This window comes from Perca fluviatilis, chromosome 6 (assembly GCF_010015445.1).
Source record: "Perca fluviatilis chromosome 6, GENO_Pfluv_1.0, whole genome shotgun sequence".
NCBI classification, from domain to species: domain Eukaryota; kingdom Metazoa; phylum Chordata; class Actinopteri; order Perciformes; family Percidae; genus Perca; species Perca fluviatilis.
The window spans coordinates 40,618,338-40,638,446 of NC_053117.1; the positions used below are offsets into that span (position 1 = coordinate 40,618,338).

Sequence of the window (20,109 nt, forward strand, 5' to 3'; positions counted from 1 at the left end):
AACTGCTCCTCAGATCTCTGCAGGGTAAATCCAGACAGCTAGCTAGACTATCTGTCCAATCTGAGTTTTCTGTTGCACGACTAAAACTACTTTTGAACGTCCACATGTTCCACCAAAACAAGGGAGGCGTGCATGGACTATATTAGACTACCACTATTACCTGTATGAAAACCCATTTTACTCTATTTCATTGATACCTCTCTGTAAGGGAGGGAAGGGGGTGGGAGTTGGGGGGTTAAACAGTCTCTTTGTAAGTACCTAGTTTCACAGAATTAATCTTTTTATTAGTTTCACTTCATGGATGAGGTGTAATATGTATCTGATATGCTCAAAATCCCACAAATAAATCTTACAAAAACACCCCCCAGAATATTCCGTGCATGTGAATGTCGTCGCTGAGATATCGTAGCTGTAGATGGGGGACAGAATGTGATGGTGTCGATGGTGTTGGTTACATCCTAACAAGGTTCGTCTGTCTGCAGGTTCTTACATTGCACCGAGAAGGACCTCGTTCCCTTCCTGGAGAAAATCAACGACTCCACTCTGAAAGAGACGCTGGCCAACGGCGTCGGCTACCTGCACGAGGGCCTGTCTGCCACCGAGCGCAGAATAGTGGAGCAGCTCTTCAACTCGGGTATGACACCCTCCTGCTTTGCTCTTTCTGCTTGGTCCCGAACCCTTGTGTTGCCTTCCAGTCGACCGTGCAAGATTACATTACATTACATTACAGGCTTTTATCCAAAGCGACTTCCAATTAAGTGCGTTCAACCTTGAAGGCGCAAACTCCAAACAAGTAGTAAGTGCAAGTACATTAGCTTTAAATAGGTAATGCTACAAAGAGTGCCCCCCCCTCTTTATGAGGTATAATTGGAAGAGATGTGTTTTCCGCCTTTGGCACTGTCTCCTTTTTTTTAGCAGTGGGGGCAGATCCGAACTAGCGAGCCAGCATATCTCCACCAGACTCCATGTAAATAATCAGGACTTTTAGCGTGTATAGAGCCAGCATATCTCCACCAGACTCCATGTAAATAATCAGGACTTTTAGCGTGTATAGAGCCAGCATATCTCCACCAGACTCCATGTAAATAATCAGGACTTTTAGCGTGTATAGAGCCAGCATATCTCCACCAGACTCCATGTAAATAATCAGCTTTAGGTGTATAGAGCCAGCATATCTCCACCAGACTCCATGTAAATAATCAGGACTTTTAGCGTGTATAGAGCCAGCATATCTCCACCAGACTCCATGTAAATAATCAGGACTTTTAGCGTGTATAGAGCCAGCATATCTCCACCAGACTCCATGTAAATAATCAGGACTTTTAGCGTGTATAGAGCCAGCATATCTCCACCAGACTCCATGTAAATAATCAGGACTTTTAGAGTGTATAGAGCCAGCATATCTCCACCAGACTCCATGTAAATAATCAGGACTTTTAGCATGTATAGAGCCAGCATATCTCCACCAGACTCCATGTAAATAATCAGGACTTTTAGAGTGTATAGAGCCAGCATATCTCCACCAGACTCCATGTAAATAATCAGGACTTTTAGTGTGTATAGAGCCAGCATATCTCCACCAGACTCCATGTAAATAATCAGGACTTTTAGCGTGTATAGAGCCAGCATATCTCCACCAGACTCCATGTAAATAATCAGGACTTTTAGTGTGTATAGAGCCAGCATATCTCCACCAGACTCCATGTAAATAATCAGGACTTTTAGCGTGTATAGAGCCAGCATATCTCCACCAGACTCCATGTAAATAATCAGGACTTTTAGAGTGTATAGAGCCAGCATATCTCCACCAGACTCCATGTAAATAATCAGGACTTTTAGCATGTATAGAGCCAGCATATCTCCACCAGACTCCATGTAAATAATCAGGACTTTTAGAGTGTATAGAGCCAGCATATCTCCACCAGACTCCATGTAAATAATCAGGACTTTTAGCATGTATAGAGCCAGCATATTTCCACCAGACTCCATGTAAATAATCAGGACTTTTAGCGTGTATAGAGCCAGCATATCTCCACATGTAAATGGGTGAATTAAGGGTTTATTTCAACCAAACCAGAGTGGTGATTGTTGGAACAGTGGAAAGATGAACCAAGACGGCTTTTGGTAGTTTTTTTAGTTTCTGTCCACTTTGAATGAAGTGTGTTTTTACAATGCTAAAAGTCCTGATTATTGACATGGAGTCTGGTGGAGTTTTGTGATGGTGATTTCGTGGCTGTTTCATGTTAAACTAAAAGGGCCGCTGTTGAAGTTTGGAATAAGGCACCGGGCTGTAGTCCAAAATTTGAGTTGACTGAAATGTTATGAGTAAGAATGACTAGACCTACAACATCAATGAAATGTTTGGTGTCTCCGGTTCTTCATCTCTGGTTGCAGGTGCTGTTCAGGTGGTGGTTTCCTCTCGGTCGCTCTGCTGGGGCATCAACATCTCCGCACACCTCGTCATCGTCATGGACACCCAGTACTACAACGGCAAAATCCACGCGTAAGGCTCCCGCTGGTCTCGTGTTTTGTATATTATATTATTGTATAGTGTATTTTTATACCTCTTTATTAAGTGTTTTGTAACCTAAAAATCTGCTGCTGGAAATCCAATTTCCTTGCGAGAGTCATCCCAAAAGGATCAACAAAGAGAAGTCGAACTCTTTTATATCTATCTATCTATCTATCTATCTATCTATCTATATCTATCTATCTATCTATCTATCATGAGCCGTTGAATCACGAATGCTGTGTAACCAGTAACATAGCTCAAGCACAGCGTTCGTGATTCGACTGCTCATGATGGAGCCTGAATGAAAACACGAACGGTATTGTCTAGGGCTGTCCTCGACTAAAGAAATTCTTAGTCGACTAACACTTATACGATTTTGTCGACTAATCGATTATATATATATATATACTATATAAATGTAGTTAATTAACCATCTGTAAAACTGAGTTTCTCCACAATTAATCCTGCAAAAGCACCACTTTACATCTTGTGTTTACCATGAATGTGCTCAGAAGTTTCTTGGAAATTAGTAATTAAGCACGAATAAGCATAAAAAATGACTTATTAACTAAAGAAATCTTAGTCGACTAAAACGACCGATTAGTCGACTAATTGACTAAGAGGTGGCAGCCCTAGTAGTGTCTTTTATAAACTATCTTTTTAACAAACTGTCTGTACACTTACAAAGTTCTCAATGCTTGTGTTTCCATGTATGGACCCTCATTATGCTACCGTGGAAGTGTGGAGCTATTTTGAGCCTTGTTAGTGGTGTAGAAATAGAGATTTACCCTCTGCCACGATGGCTAGCGTTAGCGGCTAACCACCGGTTTTGCGGTAGCTTGTTAAAAGCTAGAGACGCATTCGATTAGCATGAAAACACATCCCAGAGAACATTCGACTAGGTACACGTATGTTATTAACCCCTTAGGGTCATTTTACGCCAGAATTGTCCTTTTTTAATGCTTCTTTTGCACTTCTAGTTGGATGTCAACTGCCTTTAATTGGCTCTGTACCTGTACTGTGCTAAATGACAGTAAAGTTGAGTCTAATCTAATGTTCCTCCTGTTCTCTCTCAGGTACGTGGACTATCCGATCTACGACGTCCTGCAGATGGTGGGCAAAGCGAACAGACCCATGCTGGATGACGAGGGCCGCTGTGTTATCATGTGTCAGGGCTCCAAGAAGGTAGAGACTCCTCCGCTGTGTTATCATGTGTCAGGGCTCCAAGAAGGTAGAGACTCCTCCGCTGTGTTATCATGTGTCAGGGCTCCAAGAAGGTAGGGACTCCTCCGCTGTGTTATCATGTGTCAGGGCTCCAAGAAGGTAGAGACTCCTCTGCTGTGTTATCATGTGTCAGGGCTCCAAGAAGGTAGAGACTCCTCTGCTGTGTTATCATGTGTCAGGGCTCCAAGAAGGTAGAGACTCCTCCGCTGTGTTATCATGTGTCAGGGCTCCAAGAAGGTAGAGACTCCTCCCCTGTGTTATCATGTGTCAGGGCTCCAAGAAGGTAGAGACTCCTCCGCTGTGTTATCATGTGTCAGGGCTCCAAGAAGGTAGAGACTCCTCTGCTGTGTTATCATGTGTCAGGGCTCCAAGAAGGTAGAGACTCCTCCGCTGTGTTATCATGTGTCAGGGCTCCAAGAAGGTAGGGACTCCTCCCTGTGTTATCATGTGTCAGGGCTCCAAGAAGGTAGAGACTCCTCCCCGTTGTTATCATGTGTCAGGGCTCCAAGAAGGTAGAGACTCCTCCCCTGTGTTATCATGTGTCAGGGCTCCAAGAAGGTAGAGACTCCTCCGCTGTGTTATCATGTGTCAGGGCTCCAAGAAGGTAGGGACTCCTCCGCTGTGTTATCATGTGTCAGGGCTCCAAGAAGGTAGGGACTCCTCCGCTGTGTTATCATGTGTCAGGGCTCCAAGAAGGTAGGGACTCCTCCGCTGTGTTATCATGTGTCAGGGCTCCAAGAAGGTAGAGACTCCTCCGCTGTGTTATCATGTGTCAGGGCTCCAAGAAGGTAGAGACTCCTCCGCTGTGTTATCATGTGTCAGGGCTCCAAGAAGGTAGAGACTCCTCCGCTGTGTTATCATGTGTCAGGGCTCCAAGAAGGTAGGGACTCCTCCGCTGTGTTATCATGTGTCAGGGCTCCAAGAAGGTAGGGACTCCTCCGCTGTGTTATCATGTGTCAGGGCTCCAAGAAGGTAGAGACTCCTCCGCTGTGTTATCATGTGTCAGGGCTCCAAGAAGGTAGAGACTCCTCCCCTGTGTTATCATGTGTCAGGGCTCCAAGAAGGTAGAGACTCCTCCCCTGTGTTATCATGTGTCAGGGCTCCAAGAAGGTAGAGACTCCTCCGCTGTGTTATCATGTGTCAGGGCTCCAAGAAGGTAGAGACTCCTCCGCTGTGTTATCATGTGTCAGGGCTCCAAGAAGGTAGGGACTCCTCCGCTGTGTTATCATGTGTCAGGGCTCCAAGAAGGTAGAGACTCCTCCGCTGTGTTATCATGTGTCAGGGCTCCAAGAAGGTAGGGACTCCTCCGCTGTGTTATCATGTGTCAGGGCTCCAAGAAGGTAGGGACTCCTCCGCTGTGTTATCATGTGTCAGGGCTCCAAGAAGGTAGAGACTCCTCCCCTGTGTTATCATGTGTCAGGGCTCCAAGAAGGTAGAGACTCCTCCGCTGTGTCTCTCTCCTTCAGTAGACTCGTCTGTCAATTTGGTGCAAAAATAACTTGAACCTGAACCGGGACTTCCTTTAGAAAAGAAAAGAGGAGCGCTGAACGGCAGACGTGGAAGATGCCGCGTTTAAATTCAGTTATAGAGTCGTTACTCACTCTCTCACTCTTTCTAACACACTCGGTCTCACTCATTCACTCACTCACTCATTCACTCACTCACTCACTCTGTCTGCTGTCTCACTCTCTCTCACACACTCTCTAACACACCCACACAATCACAAACGCACTCTCTCACTCTTTCTAACACTCACTCACACACACACACACACACACACCCTCACTCACACACTCACTCTCACACACATACACACTCACACTCACGCTGTCTCACTCTCTCTCACACTCTAACACACACTCACTCACTCACACACTCTGTCTCACACTCTCTAACACACACACTCGCACACACTAACTCACTCACTCACTCTGTCTCACTCTCTAACACACACTCACTCACTCACACACTCACTCACTGTCTCACTCTCTAACACACACTCACTCACTCACTCACTCACTGTCTCACTCTCTAACACACACTCACTCACACACTCTGTCTCACACTCTCTAACACACACAATCGCACACACTAACTCACTCACTCACTCTGTCTCACTCTCTAACACACACTCACTCACTCACTCTGTCTCACTATCTCTCTCATACTCTCTAACACACACAATCACACACACTAACTCTCACACACACACACACACACCAACACACAAGTATAAACTTGAGCCTACTCACCTTCTCTGCGTGAAGCCTCGGCACAACCATAAATCACTCTTAAGAATGAAACCACAACCTTTCTTTGCCCTTTTTGTTCTTTGCAGGACTTCTTCAAGAAGTTCCTGTACGAGCCGCTGCCGGTGGAGTCTCACCTGGACCACTGCCTCCACGACCACTTCAACGCCGAGATCGTCACCAAGACGGTGGAGAACAAGCAGGACGCCGTGGACTACCTGACGTGGACGTTCCTCTACCGCCGCATGACCCAGAACCCCAACTACTACAACCTGCAGGGTGAGGCCCGGCCTGTCGCCTGGGAAAGCCAGAGAACCCTTTTAAACTGTGTCCCTTTAGTGCAGGGGTCACCAACCTTGACATATATACAGTGCCTTGCGAAAGTATTCGGCCCCCTTGAACTTTTCGACCTTTTGCCACATTTCAGGCCTCAAACATAAAGATATAAAACTGTAATTCTTTGTGAAGAATCAACAACAAGTGGGTCCCAATTATGAAGTGGAACGAAATTTATTGGATATTTCAAACCTTTTAAACAAATAAAAAACTGAAATATTGAGCTGCAAAATTATTCAGCCCCTTAAGTTAATACTTTGTAGCGCCACCTTTGCGCGCGATTACAGCTGTAAGTCGCTTGGGTAGGTCTCTATCAGTTTTGCACATCGAGAGACTGACATTTTTGCCCATTCCTCCTTGCAAAACAGCTCGAGCTCAGTGAGGTTGGATGGAGAGCGGTGGAACAGCAGTTTTCAGTTCTTTCCACAGATTCCGATTGATTCAGGTCTGGACTTTGACTTGGCCATTCTAACACCTGGATATGTTTATTTGTGAACCATTCCATTGTAGATTTTGCCTTTATGTTTTGGATCATTGTCTTGTTGGAAGACAAATCCGGCCCCAGTCTCAGGTCTTTGCCGACTCCATCAGGTTTTCTTCCAGAATGGTCCTGTATTTGGCTCCATCCATCTTCCCATCAATTTTAACCATCTTCCCTGTCCCTGCAGAAGAAAAGCAGGCCCAAACCATGATGCTGCCACCACCATGTTTGACAGTGGGGATGGTGTGTTCAGGGTGATGAGCTGTGTTGCTTTTACGCCAAACATAACGTTTTGCATTGTTGCCCAAAAGTTCGATTTTGGTTTCATCTGACCACAGCACCTTCTTCCACATGTTTGGTGTGTCTCCCAGGTGGCTTTTGGCAAACTTTAAACGACACTTTTATGGATATCTTTAAGAAATGGCTTTCTTCTTGCCACTCTTCCATAAAGGCCAGATTTGTGCAGTATACGACTGATTGTTGTCCTATGGACAGAGTCTCCCACCTCAGCTGTAGATCTCTGCAGTTCATCCAGAGTGATCATGGGCCTCTTGGCTGCATCTCTGATCAGTCTTCTCATTGTATGAGCTGAAAGTTTAGAGGGACGGCCGGGTCTTCGTAGATTTGTAGTGGTCTGATACTCCTTCCATTTCAATATTATCGCGCAACAGTGCTCCTTGGGATGTTTAAAGCTTGGGAAATCTTTTTGTATCCAATCCGGCTTTAAACTTCTCCACAACAGTATCTCGGACCTGCCTGGTGTGTTCCTTGTTCTTCATGATGCCCTCGCGCTTTACACGGACCTCTGAGACTATCACAGAGCAGGTGCATTTATACGGAGACTTGATTACACACAGCTGGATTCTATTTATCATCATTAGTCATTTAGGTCAACATTGGATCATTCAGAGATCCTCACTGAACTTCTGAGAGAGTTTGCTGCACTGAAAGTAAAGGGGCTGAATAATTTTGCACGCCCACTTTTTCAGTTTTTATTTGTTAAAAAGTTTGAAATAGCCAATGAATTTCGTTCCACTTCATAATTGGGACCCACTTGTTGATTCTTCACAAAAAATTACAGTTTTATATCTTTATGTTTGAGGCCTGAAATGTGGCAAAAGGTCGAAACGTTCAAGGGGGCCGAATACTTTCGCAAGGCACTGTATGTATATAATGGACCAGCAGAGCCTTGTGTCTCTGGACGGAGACCAGTGAAGGATATCAGAAGTCTCTTTCCCGGTGCTGGCTGAGTTACTGAGCAGCCTCCAACTGAGCTTGGAGACGTAGATGTGACGTGAGCAACCTGTCTGAAAGTGTGAAGTCTTCTGGTAGCTGTGCCGAGAGAAATCTCAATCATTCCCAATCTTACAGAGACGGAGAGCGAGGGTATATGTAAGGAGATAACATAGGCACAGGCTAATTACTGATCACTAACATGCTAGTTAACATTAGGTCATTAAACCTAAACAGATAATGGAAGTCCAAACTGCCTGTGAGCTTCTCCTGTACTATACGGTAATTCCTCTACTGTGTGACAGTAAGTCTCGTGGTTATGACCCAATCGTTAGCCTATTGTTATAAAAGCGTCTGCTACGGAGCCATAACGTGAGGTACAAGGTAATGGAGCCTTTTATACGTTGTCGTGTTTCTTTAGAAATAAACAACGGACAAATAGAGTCTTTAAACGCTTCAGATGTAAAGTTATTCGCTGTCAAAGTGGCGTCAGAATGTATGCTAGTTAGTGGGATGCTAACGGGAGGTGATCTTTTTGTAGCGTCAAAATGGCGCCGTAGGAAGTTCGAGTTCTGAAGCGAAGCTTACCCCCCTTGGTCACCAACCTTTTCTAAACTGAGAGCTACTTCCTGGGTAGTGAGTCATACGAAGGGCTACCAGTTTGATACTCTTCTGAAATAACAAATTTGCTCAGTTTGCCTTTAGTTATATATGATTATTAATGATTAATGATAGTTATATATGATTATTAATAGTTATATATGATTATTAATGATTAATGATAGTTATATATGATTATTAATAGTTAAATATGATTATTAATAATAGATAACAATAATTATCAACAATGACTTAACAAGGTGGGAAACAGATAATATAAATATTAAATGTTCATTTTTAGAACAGGCCTGAGGGCTACTCATGTGGTCCTTGGGGGCTACCTGGTGCCCGCGGGCACCGCGTTGATGACCCCTGCTTTAGTGTGACCAAAACATGTATATCACGGTATTTTCGTATAACGGTTTCACGGTATATGACAGTATTTTTTTCCATGCATGATCAGGTGTTCACAGCATTTTCTCCTTGTGGAGAGAGCAATTAGTGCAGTAGATTGACTTAGGATGGTCTGTTTTACTGTCATGATGAGTGAATATTGTAGAATAATTCCACACTAGTAGTAATACAGCCCCAGAAAATGATGCTGTTTACAAAGAAGAGCCACTCATGATTCTAATGAAGTGAGGAATCAGAATGCAAAGACAATTGCAGTCAAAATACAATTCAATTTTATTTATAGTATCCAAACAGGACAAGCGTTATCTCGGGACACTTTACAGATAGAGTAGGTCTAGACCACACGCATTCAGTGGTGAGGAAAAACTCCCTTTTTAGGAAGAAACCTGGGACAGACTCAGGCTCTTGAGCGAAGCAGGGAGAGCATCAAGACCACGGCGACATATGCTGGGAAAAATAAACCTAAGGACTAAACTTTTACTGTGCAAATTTCATAAACATCTTTTTATAAAACCAATACAAAAAGTAGTGCAACTTGCAGTAATTATACTTTTGCTCAAAGTAACTCTCCAGTATGGTCATCAGGAAAGTAGCTTGTTTGCAAACACCCATTGGTCACTTATAAAGTGAACTGTAAGGCTGAGGTAGGGCGCCATAGTGCGACTGGACCACATATCGGTCGTTGCTGCGAAGTGGACGGTCAAAAATTCATATAACGAAAATATACACCGGTATACTAGTGTCCCTTAAGCCCAGTTCAGATTCGTGATGAGACGAGCTGAAACTTGCTCACACCAACGAGACGAGGCGACAATATGAACCATGTCCTTCATATCAGACTTCCAGGCTTTTTGTAGCCGAATATGTCATTTGTTGCGTCTAAATGTTAACGGGGGATCCATGTGGTTTTACTTTGACTGGATCAGATGTGTGGACCGGCTGGTAAATGTTCTGGTTTTGGTTGTGTGTGTGTTCCCCGTGCCAGGCATGTCCCACCGCCACCTGTCGGACCACCTGTCGGAGCTGGTGGAGCACACGCTGCACGACCTGGAGCAGTCCAAGTGCATCAGCATCGAGGACGAGATGGACGTGGCGCCGCTCAATCTGGGCATGATCGCTGCCTACTACTACATCAACTACACCACCATCGGTCTGAGCCACAACCACTCTCATACGAATAAGAATTATTATTATAATTATCATAATAACTTTGTTTATAAAGCATTTTTAAAACACACCACACACACCCACAGAGAGACACACACACACACACACACACACACACACACACACAGAGACACAGAAAAACACACAAACACACACACACAGAGAAACACAAACGCACACACCAACAGAGACACAGAAACACACACACAGACACACACAAACACATACAGGGACACGGACACACACACACACACACACACACAGACACAGAAAAACACACAAAACACACACACAGAGAAACACAAACGAACACACCAACAGAGACACAGAAACACACACAGACACACACAAACACATACAGGGACACGGACACACACAGACACACATACACACACACACACAGAGACACACACACACAAGAGACAGACGCACGCACACACACACACACACAGACACGCATGCAGGCACACACACACAACCACACGCGTGCACACACAGACACACACACAGAGACATGCACTCATGCAGGCACACACACACACACACATAGACACAGGCACACACACACAATTCCCCTTTTTTTTTTTGAGTCCACCAAAAAATTTTTTCAGACGATAAGTCTTTAAATGTTTATTTTTGTGTAAAAAAGAAACTGCGTTGTGATTGGCTGACTTGTTGTCTGCGTTGTGATTGGCTGTCTTGTTGTCTGCGTTGTGATTGGCTGACTTGTTGTCTGCGTTGTGATTGGCAGAGTTGTTCAGCATGTCCCTGAACGCCAAGACAAAGATCCGCGGATTAATCGAGATCATCTCTAACGCTGCCGAGTACAAAAACATTCCCATCAGGCACCACGAGGACCAGCTCCTCCGACAGGTAACACACACAACTCAGCGTGGGAAGGGTCCCGACAGGGGTCCTCCTTCCTGTCTTCCTGTCTTTCTTTCCTTCTTCCTGTCTTCCTGTCTCTTTCTTTCCTTCTTCCTGTCTCTTTCTTTCCTTCTTCCTGTCTTCCTGTCTCTTTCTTTCCTTCTTCCTGTCTCTTTCTTTCCTTCTTCCTGTCTTCCTGTCTCTTTCTTTCCTTCTTCCTGTCTTCCTGTCTCTTTCTTTCCTTCTTCCTGTCTCTTTCTTTCCTTCTTCCTGTCTCTTTCTTTCCTTTCTTTCCTTTCTCTCTTTCTGTCCTTAACCTTTTTTTATGTCTTTCTTTCTGTCCTTCTTTGTTTCTTTCTCTCCAACCACCTGTGTGTTTAATGGTCTCATCATCTCAGCTGTAGACTTGTAGTCCGTTATATTGTCGGCTAGTTTACTTTAGAATCAAACATCAGATTTTATGAACTACATGTAACTAGTAACTAAAGTAACTAGTAACTAAAGCTGTAACAGATGAATGTAGCGGAGTAACTAAAGTAACTAGTAACTAAAGCTGTACCAGATGAATGTAGCGGAGTAACTAAAGTAACTAGTAACTAAAGCTGTAACAGATGAATGTAGTGGAGTAACTAAAGTAACTAGTAACTAAAGCTGTACCAGATGAATGTAGCGGAGTAACTAAAGTAACTAGTAACTAAAGCTGTAACAGATGAATGTAGCGGGTAATAATAATAACTAGTAACTAAAGCTGTAACAGATGAATGTAGCGGAGTAACTAAAGTAACTAGTAACTAAAGCTGTACCAGATGAATGTAGCGGAGTAACTAAAGTAACTAGTAACTAAAGCTGTAACAGATGAATGTAGTGGAGTAACTAAAGTAACTAGTAACTAAAGCTGTACCAGATGAATGTAGCGGAGTAACTAAAGTAACTAATAACTAAAGCTGGAACAGATGAATGTAGCGGAGTAACTAAAGTAACTAGTAACTAAAGCTGGAACAGATGAATGTAGCGGAGTAACTAAAGTAACTAGTAACTAAAGCTGGAACAGATGAATGTAGCGGAGTAATTAAAGTAACTAGTAACTAAAGCTGGAACAGATGAATGTAGCGGAGTAACTAAAGTAACTAGTAACTAAAGCTGGAACAGTTTAATGTAGCGGAGTAACTAAAGTAACTAGTAACTAAAGCTGGAACAGATGAATGTGCAGAGTAACTAAAGTAACTAGTAACTAAAGCTGGAACAGATGAATGTAGCGGAGTAACTAAAGTAACTAGTAACTAAAGCTGTAACAGATGAATGTAGCGGAGTAACTAAAGTAACTAGTAACTAAAGCTGTAACAGATGAATGTAGCGGAATTAACTAAAGTAACTAATAACTAAAGCTGGAACACATGAATGTGGAGTAACTAAAGTAACTAGTAACTAAAGCTGGAACAGATGAATGTAGCGGAGTAACTAAAGTAACTAGTAACTAAAGCTGTAACAGATGAATGTAGCGGAGTAACTAAAGTAACTAATAACTAAAGCTGGAACACATGAATGTAGCAGAGTAACTAAAGCAACTAGTAACTAAAACTGGAACAGATGAATGTAGCGGAGTAAATAAAGTAACTAGTAACTAAAGCTGGAACAGATGAATGTAGCGGAGTAACTAAAGTAACTAGTAACTAAAGCAACTAGTAACTAAAGCTGTACCAGATGAATGTAGCGGAGTAACTAAAGTAACTAGTAACTAAAGCTGGAACAGATGAATGTAGCGGAGTAACTAAAGTAACTAGTAACTAAAGCTGGAACAGATGAATGTAGCCGAGTAACTAAAGTAACTAGTAACTAAAGCTGTAACAGATGAATGTAAGCGGAGTAACTAAAGTAACTAGTAACTAAAGCTGGAACAGATTAATGTAGCGGAGTAACTAAAGTAACTAGTAACTAAAGCTGGAACAGATGAATGTGGAGATAACTAAAGTAACTAGTAACTAAAGCTGGAACAGATGAATGTAGCAGAGTAACTAAAGTAACTAGTAACTAAAGCTGGAACAGATGAATGTAGCGAAGTAACTAAAGTAACTAGTAACAACAATATGTAACAGATGAATGTAGCGGAGTAACTAAATTAACTAGTAACTAAAGCTGTACAACAGATGAATGTAGCAGAGTAACTAAAGTAACTAGTAACTAAAGCTGGAACAGATGAATGTAGCAGAGTAACTAAAGTAACTAGTAACTAAAGCTGGAACAGATGAATGTAGCGGAGTAACTAAAGTAACTAGTAACTAAAGCTGGAACAGATGAATGTAGCAGAGTAACTAAAGTAACTAGTAACTAAAGCTGGAACAGATGAATGTAGCGGAGTAACTAAAGTAACTAGTAACTAAAGCTGGAACAGATGAATGTAGCAGAGTAACTAAAGTAACTAGTAACTAAAGCTGGAACAGATGAATGTAGCGGAGTAACTAAAGTAACTAGTAACTAAAGCTGGAACAGATGAATGTAGCAGAGTAACTAAAGTAACTAGTAACTAAAGCTGGAACAGATGAATGTAGAGGAGTAACTAAAGTAACTAGTATCTAAAGCTGTAACAGATGAATGTAGCGGAGTAACTAAAGTAACTAGTAACTAAAGCAACTAGTAACTAAAGCTGTACCAGATGAATGTAGCGGAGTAACTAAAGTAACTAGTAACTAAAGCTGGAACAGATGAATGTAGCGGAGTAACTAAAGTAACTAGTAACTAAAGCTGGAACAGATGAATGTAGCGGAGTAAATAAAGTAACTAGTAACTAAAGCTGGAACAGATGAATGTAGCGGAGTAACTAAAGTAACTAGTAACTAAAGCTGGAACAGATGAATGTAGCGGAGTAACTAAAGTAACTAGTAACTAAAGCTGGAACAGATGAATGTAGCGGAGTAACTAAAGTAACTAGTAACTAAAGCTGGAACAGATGAATGTAGCGGAGTAACTAAAGTAACTAGTAACTAAAGCTGGAACAGATGAATGTAGCGGAGTAACTAAAGTAACTAGTAACTAAAGCTGGAACAGATGAATGTAGCGGAGTAACTAAAGTAACTAGTAACTAAAGCTGGAACAGGTGAATGTAGCAGAGTAACTAAAGTAACTAGTAACTAAAGCTGGAACAGATGAATGTAGCGGAGTAACTAAAGTAACTAGTAACTAAAGCTGGAACAGATGAATGTAGCGAGTAACTAAAGTAACTAGTAACTAAAGCTGGAACAGATGAATGTAGCGGAGTAACTAAAGTAACTAGTAACTAAAGCTGGAACAGATGAATGTAGCGGAGTAACTAAAGTAACTAGTAACTAAAGCTGGAACAGATGAATGTGCGGAGTAACTAAAGTAACTAGTAACTAAAGCTGGAACAGATGAATGTAGCGAGTAACTAAAGTAACTAGTAACTAAAGCTGGAACAGATGAATGTAGCGGAGTAACTAAAGTAACTAGTAACTAAAGCTGGAACAGATGAATGTAGCGGAGTAACTAAAGTAACTAGTAACTAAAGCTGGAACAGATGAATGTAGCGGAGTAACTAAAGTAACTAGTAACTAAAGCTGGAACAGATGAATGTAGCGGAGTATCTAAAGTAACTAGTAACTAAAGCTGTAACAGATGAATGTAGCGGAGTAACTAAAGTAACTAGTAACTAAAGCTGTAACAGATGAATGTAGCGGAGTATCTAAAGTAACTAGTAACTAAAGCTGGAACAGATGAATGTAGCGGAGTAACTAAAGTAACTAGTAACTAAAGCTGGAACAGATGAATGTAGCGGAGTAACTAAAGTAACTAGTAACTAAAGCTGGAACAGATGAATGTAGCGGAGTAACTAAAGTAACTAGTAACTAAAGCTGGAACAGATGAATGTAGTGGATTAAAAAGTCCAATATTTCTCTCTGAAATGTAGCGCAGTAGAAGTAGAAAGTAACATGAAGAGAAAAGACTCAAGTTAAAGTACAAGTACCTCAACATTTGGTACTTAAAGTCCAGTATACTGGAGTAAATGTACTTAGTTACATTCCCCCGCTGCTACTCTTTTGTGTTTCAGTTGGCGCAGAAAGTGCCGCACAAACTGAACAACCCGAAGTTCAACGACCCGCACGTGAAGACCAACCTGCTGCTGCAGGCGCACCTCTCGCGCATGCAGCTGAGCGCCGAGCTGCAGTCGGACACCGAGGACATCCTCAGCAAGGTACGCTGAGAACTACGGCCGATGCCTTTCTGTATCCCTGTCTGCATGTTTCACCTGTGTTGTGTTTAAGTGCATGTCTAATTAAGTGCCTGTCTAAGCACTGTGTTGTGTTTAAGTGCGTGTCTAAGCCCTGTGTTGTGTTTAAGTGCGTGTTTTACCTGTGTTGTTTCAGTGCGTGTCTAAGCCCTGTGTTGTGTTTAAGTGCATGTCTAATTAAGTGCGTGTCTAAGCCCTGTGTTGTGTTTAAGTGCATGTCTAATTAAGTGCATGTCTAATTAAGTGCATGTCTAAGCACTGTGTTGTGTTTAAGTGCATGTCTAATTAAGTGCGTGTCTAAGCCCTGTGTTGTGTTTAAGTGCATGTCTAATTAAGTGCATGTCTAATTAAGTGCATGTCTAATTAAGTGCATGTCTAATTAAGTGCATGTCTAAGCACTGTGTTGTGTTTAAGTGCATGTCTAATTAAGTGCATGTCTAATTAAGTGCATGTCTAAGCACTGTTGTGTTTAAGTGCATGTCTAATTAAGTGCATGTCTAATTAAGTGCATGTCTAATTTGCATGTCTAATTAAGTGCGTGTCTAAGCACTGTGTTGTGTCTCAGTGCCTGTCTAAGCCCTGTGTTGTGTCTCAGTGCATGTCTAAGCACTGTGTTGTGTTTAAGTGCATGTCTAATTAAGTGCATGTCTAATTAAGTGCATGTCTAAGCACTGTTGTGTTTAAGTGCATGTCTAATTAAGTGCATGTCTAATTAAGTGCATGTCTAATTAAGTGCATGTCTAATTAAGTGCATGTCTAATTAAGTGCATGTCTAAGCACTGTTGTGTTTAAGTGCATGTCTAATTAAGTGCATGTCTAATTAAGTGCATGTCTAATTAAGTGCATGTCTAATTAAGTGCGTGTCTAAGCACTGTGTTGTGTCTCAGTGCCTGTCTAAGCCCTGTGTTGTGTGTAAGTGCGTGTCTAAGCCCTGTGTTGTGTCTCAGTGCGTGTCTAAGCACTGTGTTGTGTTTAAGTGCATGTCTAATTAAGTGCATGTCTAAGCACTGTGTTGTGTTTAAGTGCATGTCTAATTAAGTGCATGTCTAATTAAGTGCATGTCTAATTAAGTGCGTGTCTAAGCCCTGTGTTGTGTGTAAGTGCGTGTCTAAGCCCTGTGTTGTGTCTGTGTGCGTGTCTAAGCCCTGTGTTGTGTTTAAGTGCGTGTCTAAGCCCTGTGTTGTGTTTAAGTGCGTGTCTAAGCCCTGTGTTGTGTCTCAGTGCCTGTCTAAGCTCTGTGTTTGTGTCTGCAGGCGGTGCGGCTGATCCAGGCCTGCGTGGACGTGCTGTCCAGTAACGGCTGGCTGAGTCCGGCTCTGGCAGCGATGGAGCTGGCTCAGATGGTCACCCAGGCGATGTGGTCCAAGGACTCGTACCTCAAACAGCTGCCCTTCTTCACCTCCGAGCACATCAAGCGCTGCACAGACAAGGTACGGACGTCGGAGGGGGGGGGGTTCTTAGCGTACAAATGCATGACATCATTACTAGTCAGGGTTCCTGCACAGTGATGCTGGTAACGCGTTACTTAGTTACATGTCTAAGCTGTGTGTTGTGTTTAATACTGTTCAGCTGTCAGCATTTGAACCTACTAGCTAACGCTAGGCTAACGTTACCTGCTGCTAAGTGTACTGTTAACTAGGTAACGCTAGGCTAACGTTAGCTGCTGCCAGGTGTAGTGTTAACTAGCTAACGCTAGGCTAACGCTACCTGCTGCTAAGTGTACTGTTAACTAGGTAACGCTAGGCTAATGTTAGCTGCTGCCAGGTGTAGTGTTAACTAGCTAACAGTAGGCTAACATTATCTGCTGCCAGGTGTAGTGTTAACTAGCTAACAGTAGGCTAACGTTATCTGCTGCCAGGTGTAGCGTTAACTAGCTAACGCTAGGCTAACGTTATCTGCTGCCAGGTGTAGTGTTAACTAGCTAACGCTAGGCTAACGTTAGCTGCTGCCAGGTGTAGTGTTAACTAGCTAACAGTAGGCTAACGTTATCTGCTGTCAGGTGTAGTGTTAACTAGCTAACGCTAAGCTAATGTTACCTGCTGCTAAGTGTACTGTTAACTAGGTAACACTAGGCTAACGTTTGCTGCTGTCAGGTGTAGTGTTAACTAGCTAACGCTAAGCTAACGTTACCTGCTGCTAAGTGTACTGTTAACTAGGTAACGCTAGGCTAACGTTTGCTGCTGTCAGGTGTAGTGTTAACTAGCTAACAGTAGGCTAACATTATCTGCTGCCAGGTGTAGCGTTAACTAGCTAACAGTAGGCTAACGTTATCTGCTGTCAGGTGTAGTGTTAACTAGCTAACGCTAAGCTATCGTTACCTGCTGCTAAGTGTACTGTTAACTAGGTAACGCTAGGCTAACGTTTGCTGCTGCCAGGCGTGGTGTTAACTAGCGCCACGTGCAGCGATGCTTCTGTTGCCTCTGACGTGCGTTTCGGAGCATCGGAGAGCAGCGCAGGCTTTTAAGTAGCACCGACATGAGCCACCGAAGCCTGCGTTGCTTTTCAGTCCGGTAGATAGCGCTCACATTACAGGGTTCATATACGTTTTGAAAAAACCTGGAAGAGTTATGGAATTTGAAAAATGCAAAATCCAGGGCCTGGAAAGGTTTTGGAAACGTAAAAAGACCCAGAACGTTTTGGAAAAGTCATGGAATTGTTTTTAACACCACATAATATGTGATTAATAAATGTATTTTCACATCGTCTTATATGAAGAATCCATCTATGAACCACAGACATTATCATTCATGTTATAGTTAAACCTCTGAGGGGAAACTTTAACACTGATTAGTATTCTTATTGGAGAATGTCGACTGACATTTTCAGGAATACACAGTCATGGAAATTTGCTGAAAAGTCATTAAAAAGTGCTGGTTAAAACGCGTATGAACCCTGGTATTAGCTCAGGGTCTCAGTACCCAGCCCTACTCGTAACTGAGCGCCTGTCTCTCTCTCTCTCTCTCTCTCTCTGTGTCTGCATCAGGGCGTGGAGAGCATCTTCGACATCATGGAGATGGAGGATGAGGAGCGAACGGCTCTGCTGCAGCTGTCCGACGCCCAGATGGCCGACGTGGCTCGCTTCTGTAACCGCTACCCCAACATCGAGCTGTCGTACGAAGTGGCCGAGAAGGACAACCTCAAGAGGTACGTACCGGATTCAGAACCAGAGATAAAGGTTTCTCCCCCGACTGATATCAGCGTGCGTACGCAGGTAGAAACCGGCTAAAAAAAGAGTCGTTGCTTTCCTTCGGTGTGTCGCTTTAAATGGCGCGAACGCGCCGGAAAAGCAGCGGTTAACTTTTCCTTCTACAGCTCTCGATACAGCGCGCTGAACAGGAAACTCCACGTCACCTTCACGGGATGGAGTCGCTGATGAACCGACGCACCGAGCCGATAGTCTGGCGAGGTCGGTGACTCGAGTCTGTTCGGTGTGTCCCGAGTCGTCATCAGTCCGAAGAGCCGTCGGCGCTCATTTGGGCCGACCTGACTTGCTGGGTCGGAGGGCGGGCTGTGGGACTCAAACGACCAATCTGATTGGTGGAGAGCTAACCCGGAAATGTCGAGCGGGATGAGGGGACTAGAGTCTCTCAAAATCTGATGAAAATCTTTTCAACTGACCTTTGTTGATCTGAAATGAAGACAGATTCAGCAACTGTATATACACACACACACACACACACACACACACAGACTCACACACACACACACACACACACACACACACAGACTCACACACACACACACACACACACACACAGACTCACACACACACACACACAGACTCACACACACACAGACTCACACACACACACACACACGACTCAACACACACACACACACAGACTCACACACACACACACACAGACTCACACACACACACACACAGACTCCACACACACACACACACACACACACACACAGACTCACACACACACACACACACACACACACACAGACTCACACACACACACACACACACACACACACACACAGACACACACACACACAAACACACACAGACTCACACACACACACACACACACACACAGACTCACACACAGACTCACACACACACACACAGACTCACACACAGACTCACACACAGACACACAGACTCACACACAGACTCACACACACACACACAGACTCACACACAGACTCACACACACACACACAGACTCACACACACACAAAGACAGACTCACACACAGACAGACAGACTCACACACACAGACACACACACACAGACAGACAGACAGACAGACACACACACAGACACACACACACAGACAGACAGACAGACAGACACACACACACACACACAGAGACAGACAGACAGACACACACACTCACACAGAGACACACACAGACTCACACACAGACTCACACATACAGACTCACACAGACACACACACAGACTCACACAGACACAGACTCACACAGACACCCACACAGACACCCACACACACAGACACACAGACTCACACAGAGACACACACACACACACACACACAGAGACACAGACTCACACACCCACAGACTCACACAGACACACACACTCACACAGAGACACACACAGACTCACACAGACACACAGACTCACACACACAGACTTACACAGACACACAGACACACACACAGACACACACACAGACACACACACAGACACACACAGACTCATACACACACACACACACACACACACACAGACTCACACACACACACTCACACACACACACACACACACACACACACAGACACACACACACACACACAGCAGGAGCAC

The 20,109-nt window shown here is 43.5% G+C and overlaps 1 protein-coding gene across 1 annotated transcript in view; it reads left to right on the forward strand.

Moving 5' to 3' along the window:
• Window positions 1-20,109, forward strand: part of snrnp200 (small nuclear ribonucleoprotein 200 (U5)) — a 76,100-nt gene that overhangs the window by 52,268 nt on the left and 3,723 nt on the right. Inside the window, exons 33-41 of the mRNA XM_039804395.1 lie at window positions 483-634; window positions 2,395-2,503; window positions 3,589-3,697; window positions 6,075-6,264; window positions 10,035-10,199; window positions 10,968-11,089; window positions 15,144-15,287; window positions 16,577-16,753; window positions 18,307-18,467. Of these exons, the coding sequence (XP_039660329.1) occupies window positions 483-634; window positions 2,395-2,503; window positions 3,589-3,697; window positions 6,075-6,264; window positions 10,035-10,199; window positions 10,968-11,089; window positions 15,144-15,287; window positions 16,577-16,753; window positions 18,307-18,467 (1,329 nt within the window). The remainder of the gene's footprint in view (window positions 1-482; window positions 635-2,394; window positions 2,504-3,588; window positions 3,698-6,074; window positions 6,265-10,034; window positions 10,200-10,967; window positions 11,090-15,143; window positions 15,288-16,576; window positions 16,754-18,306; window positions 18,468-20,109) is intronic.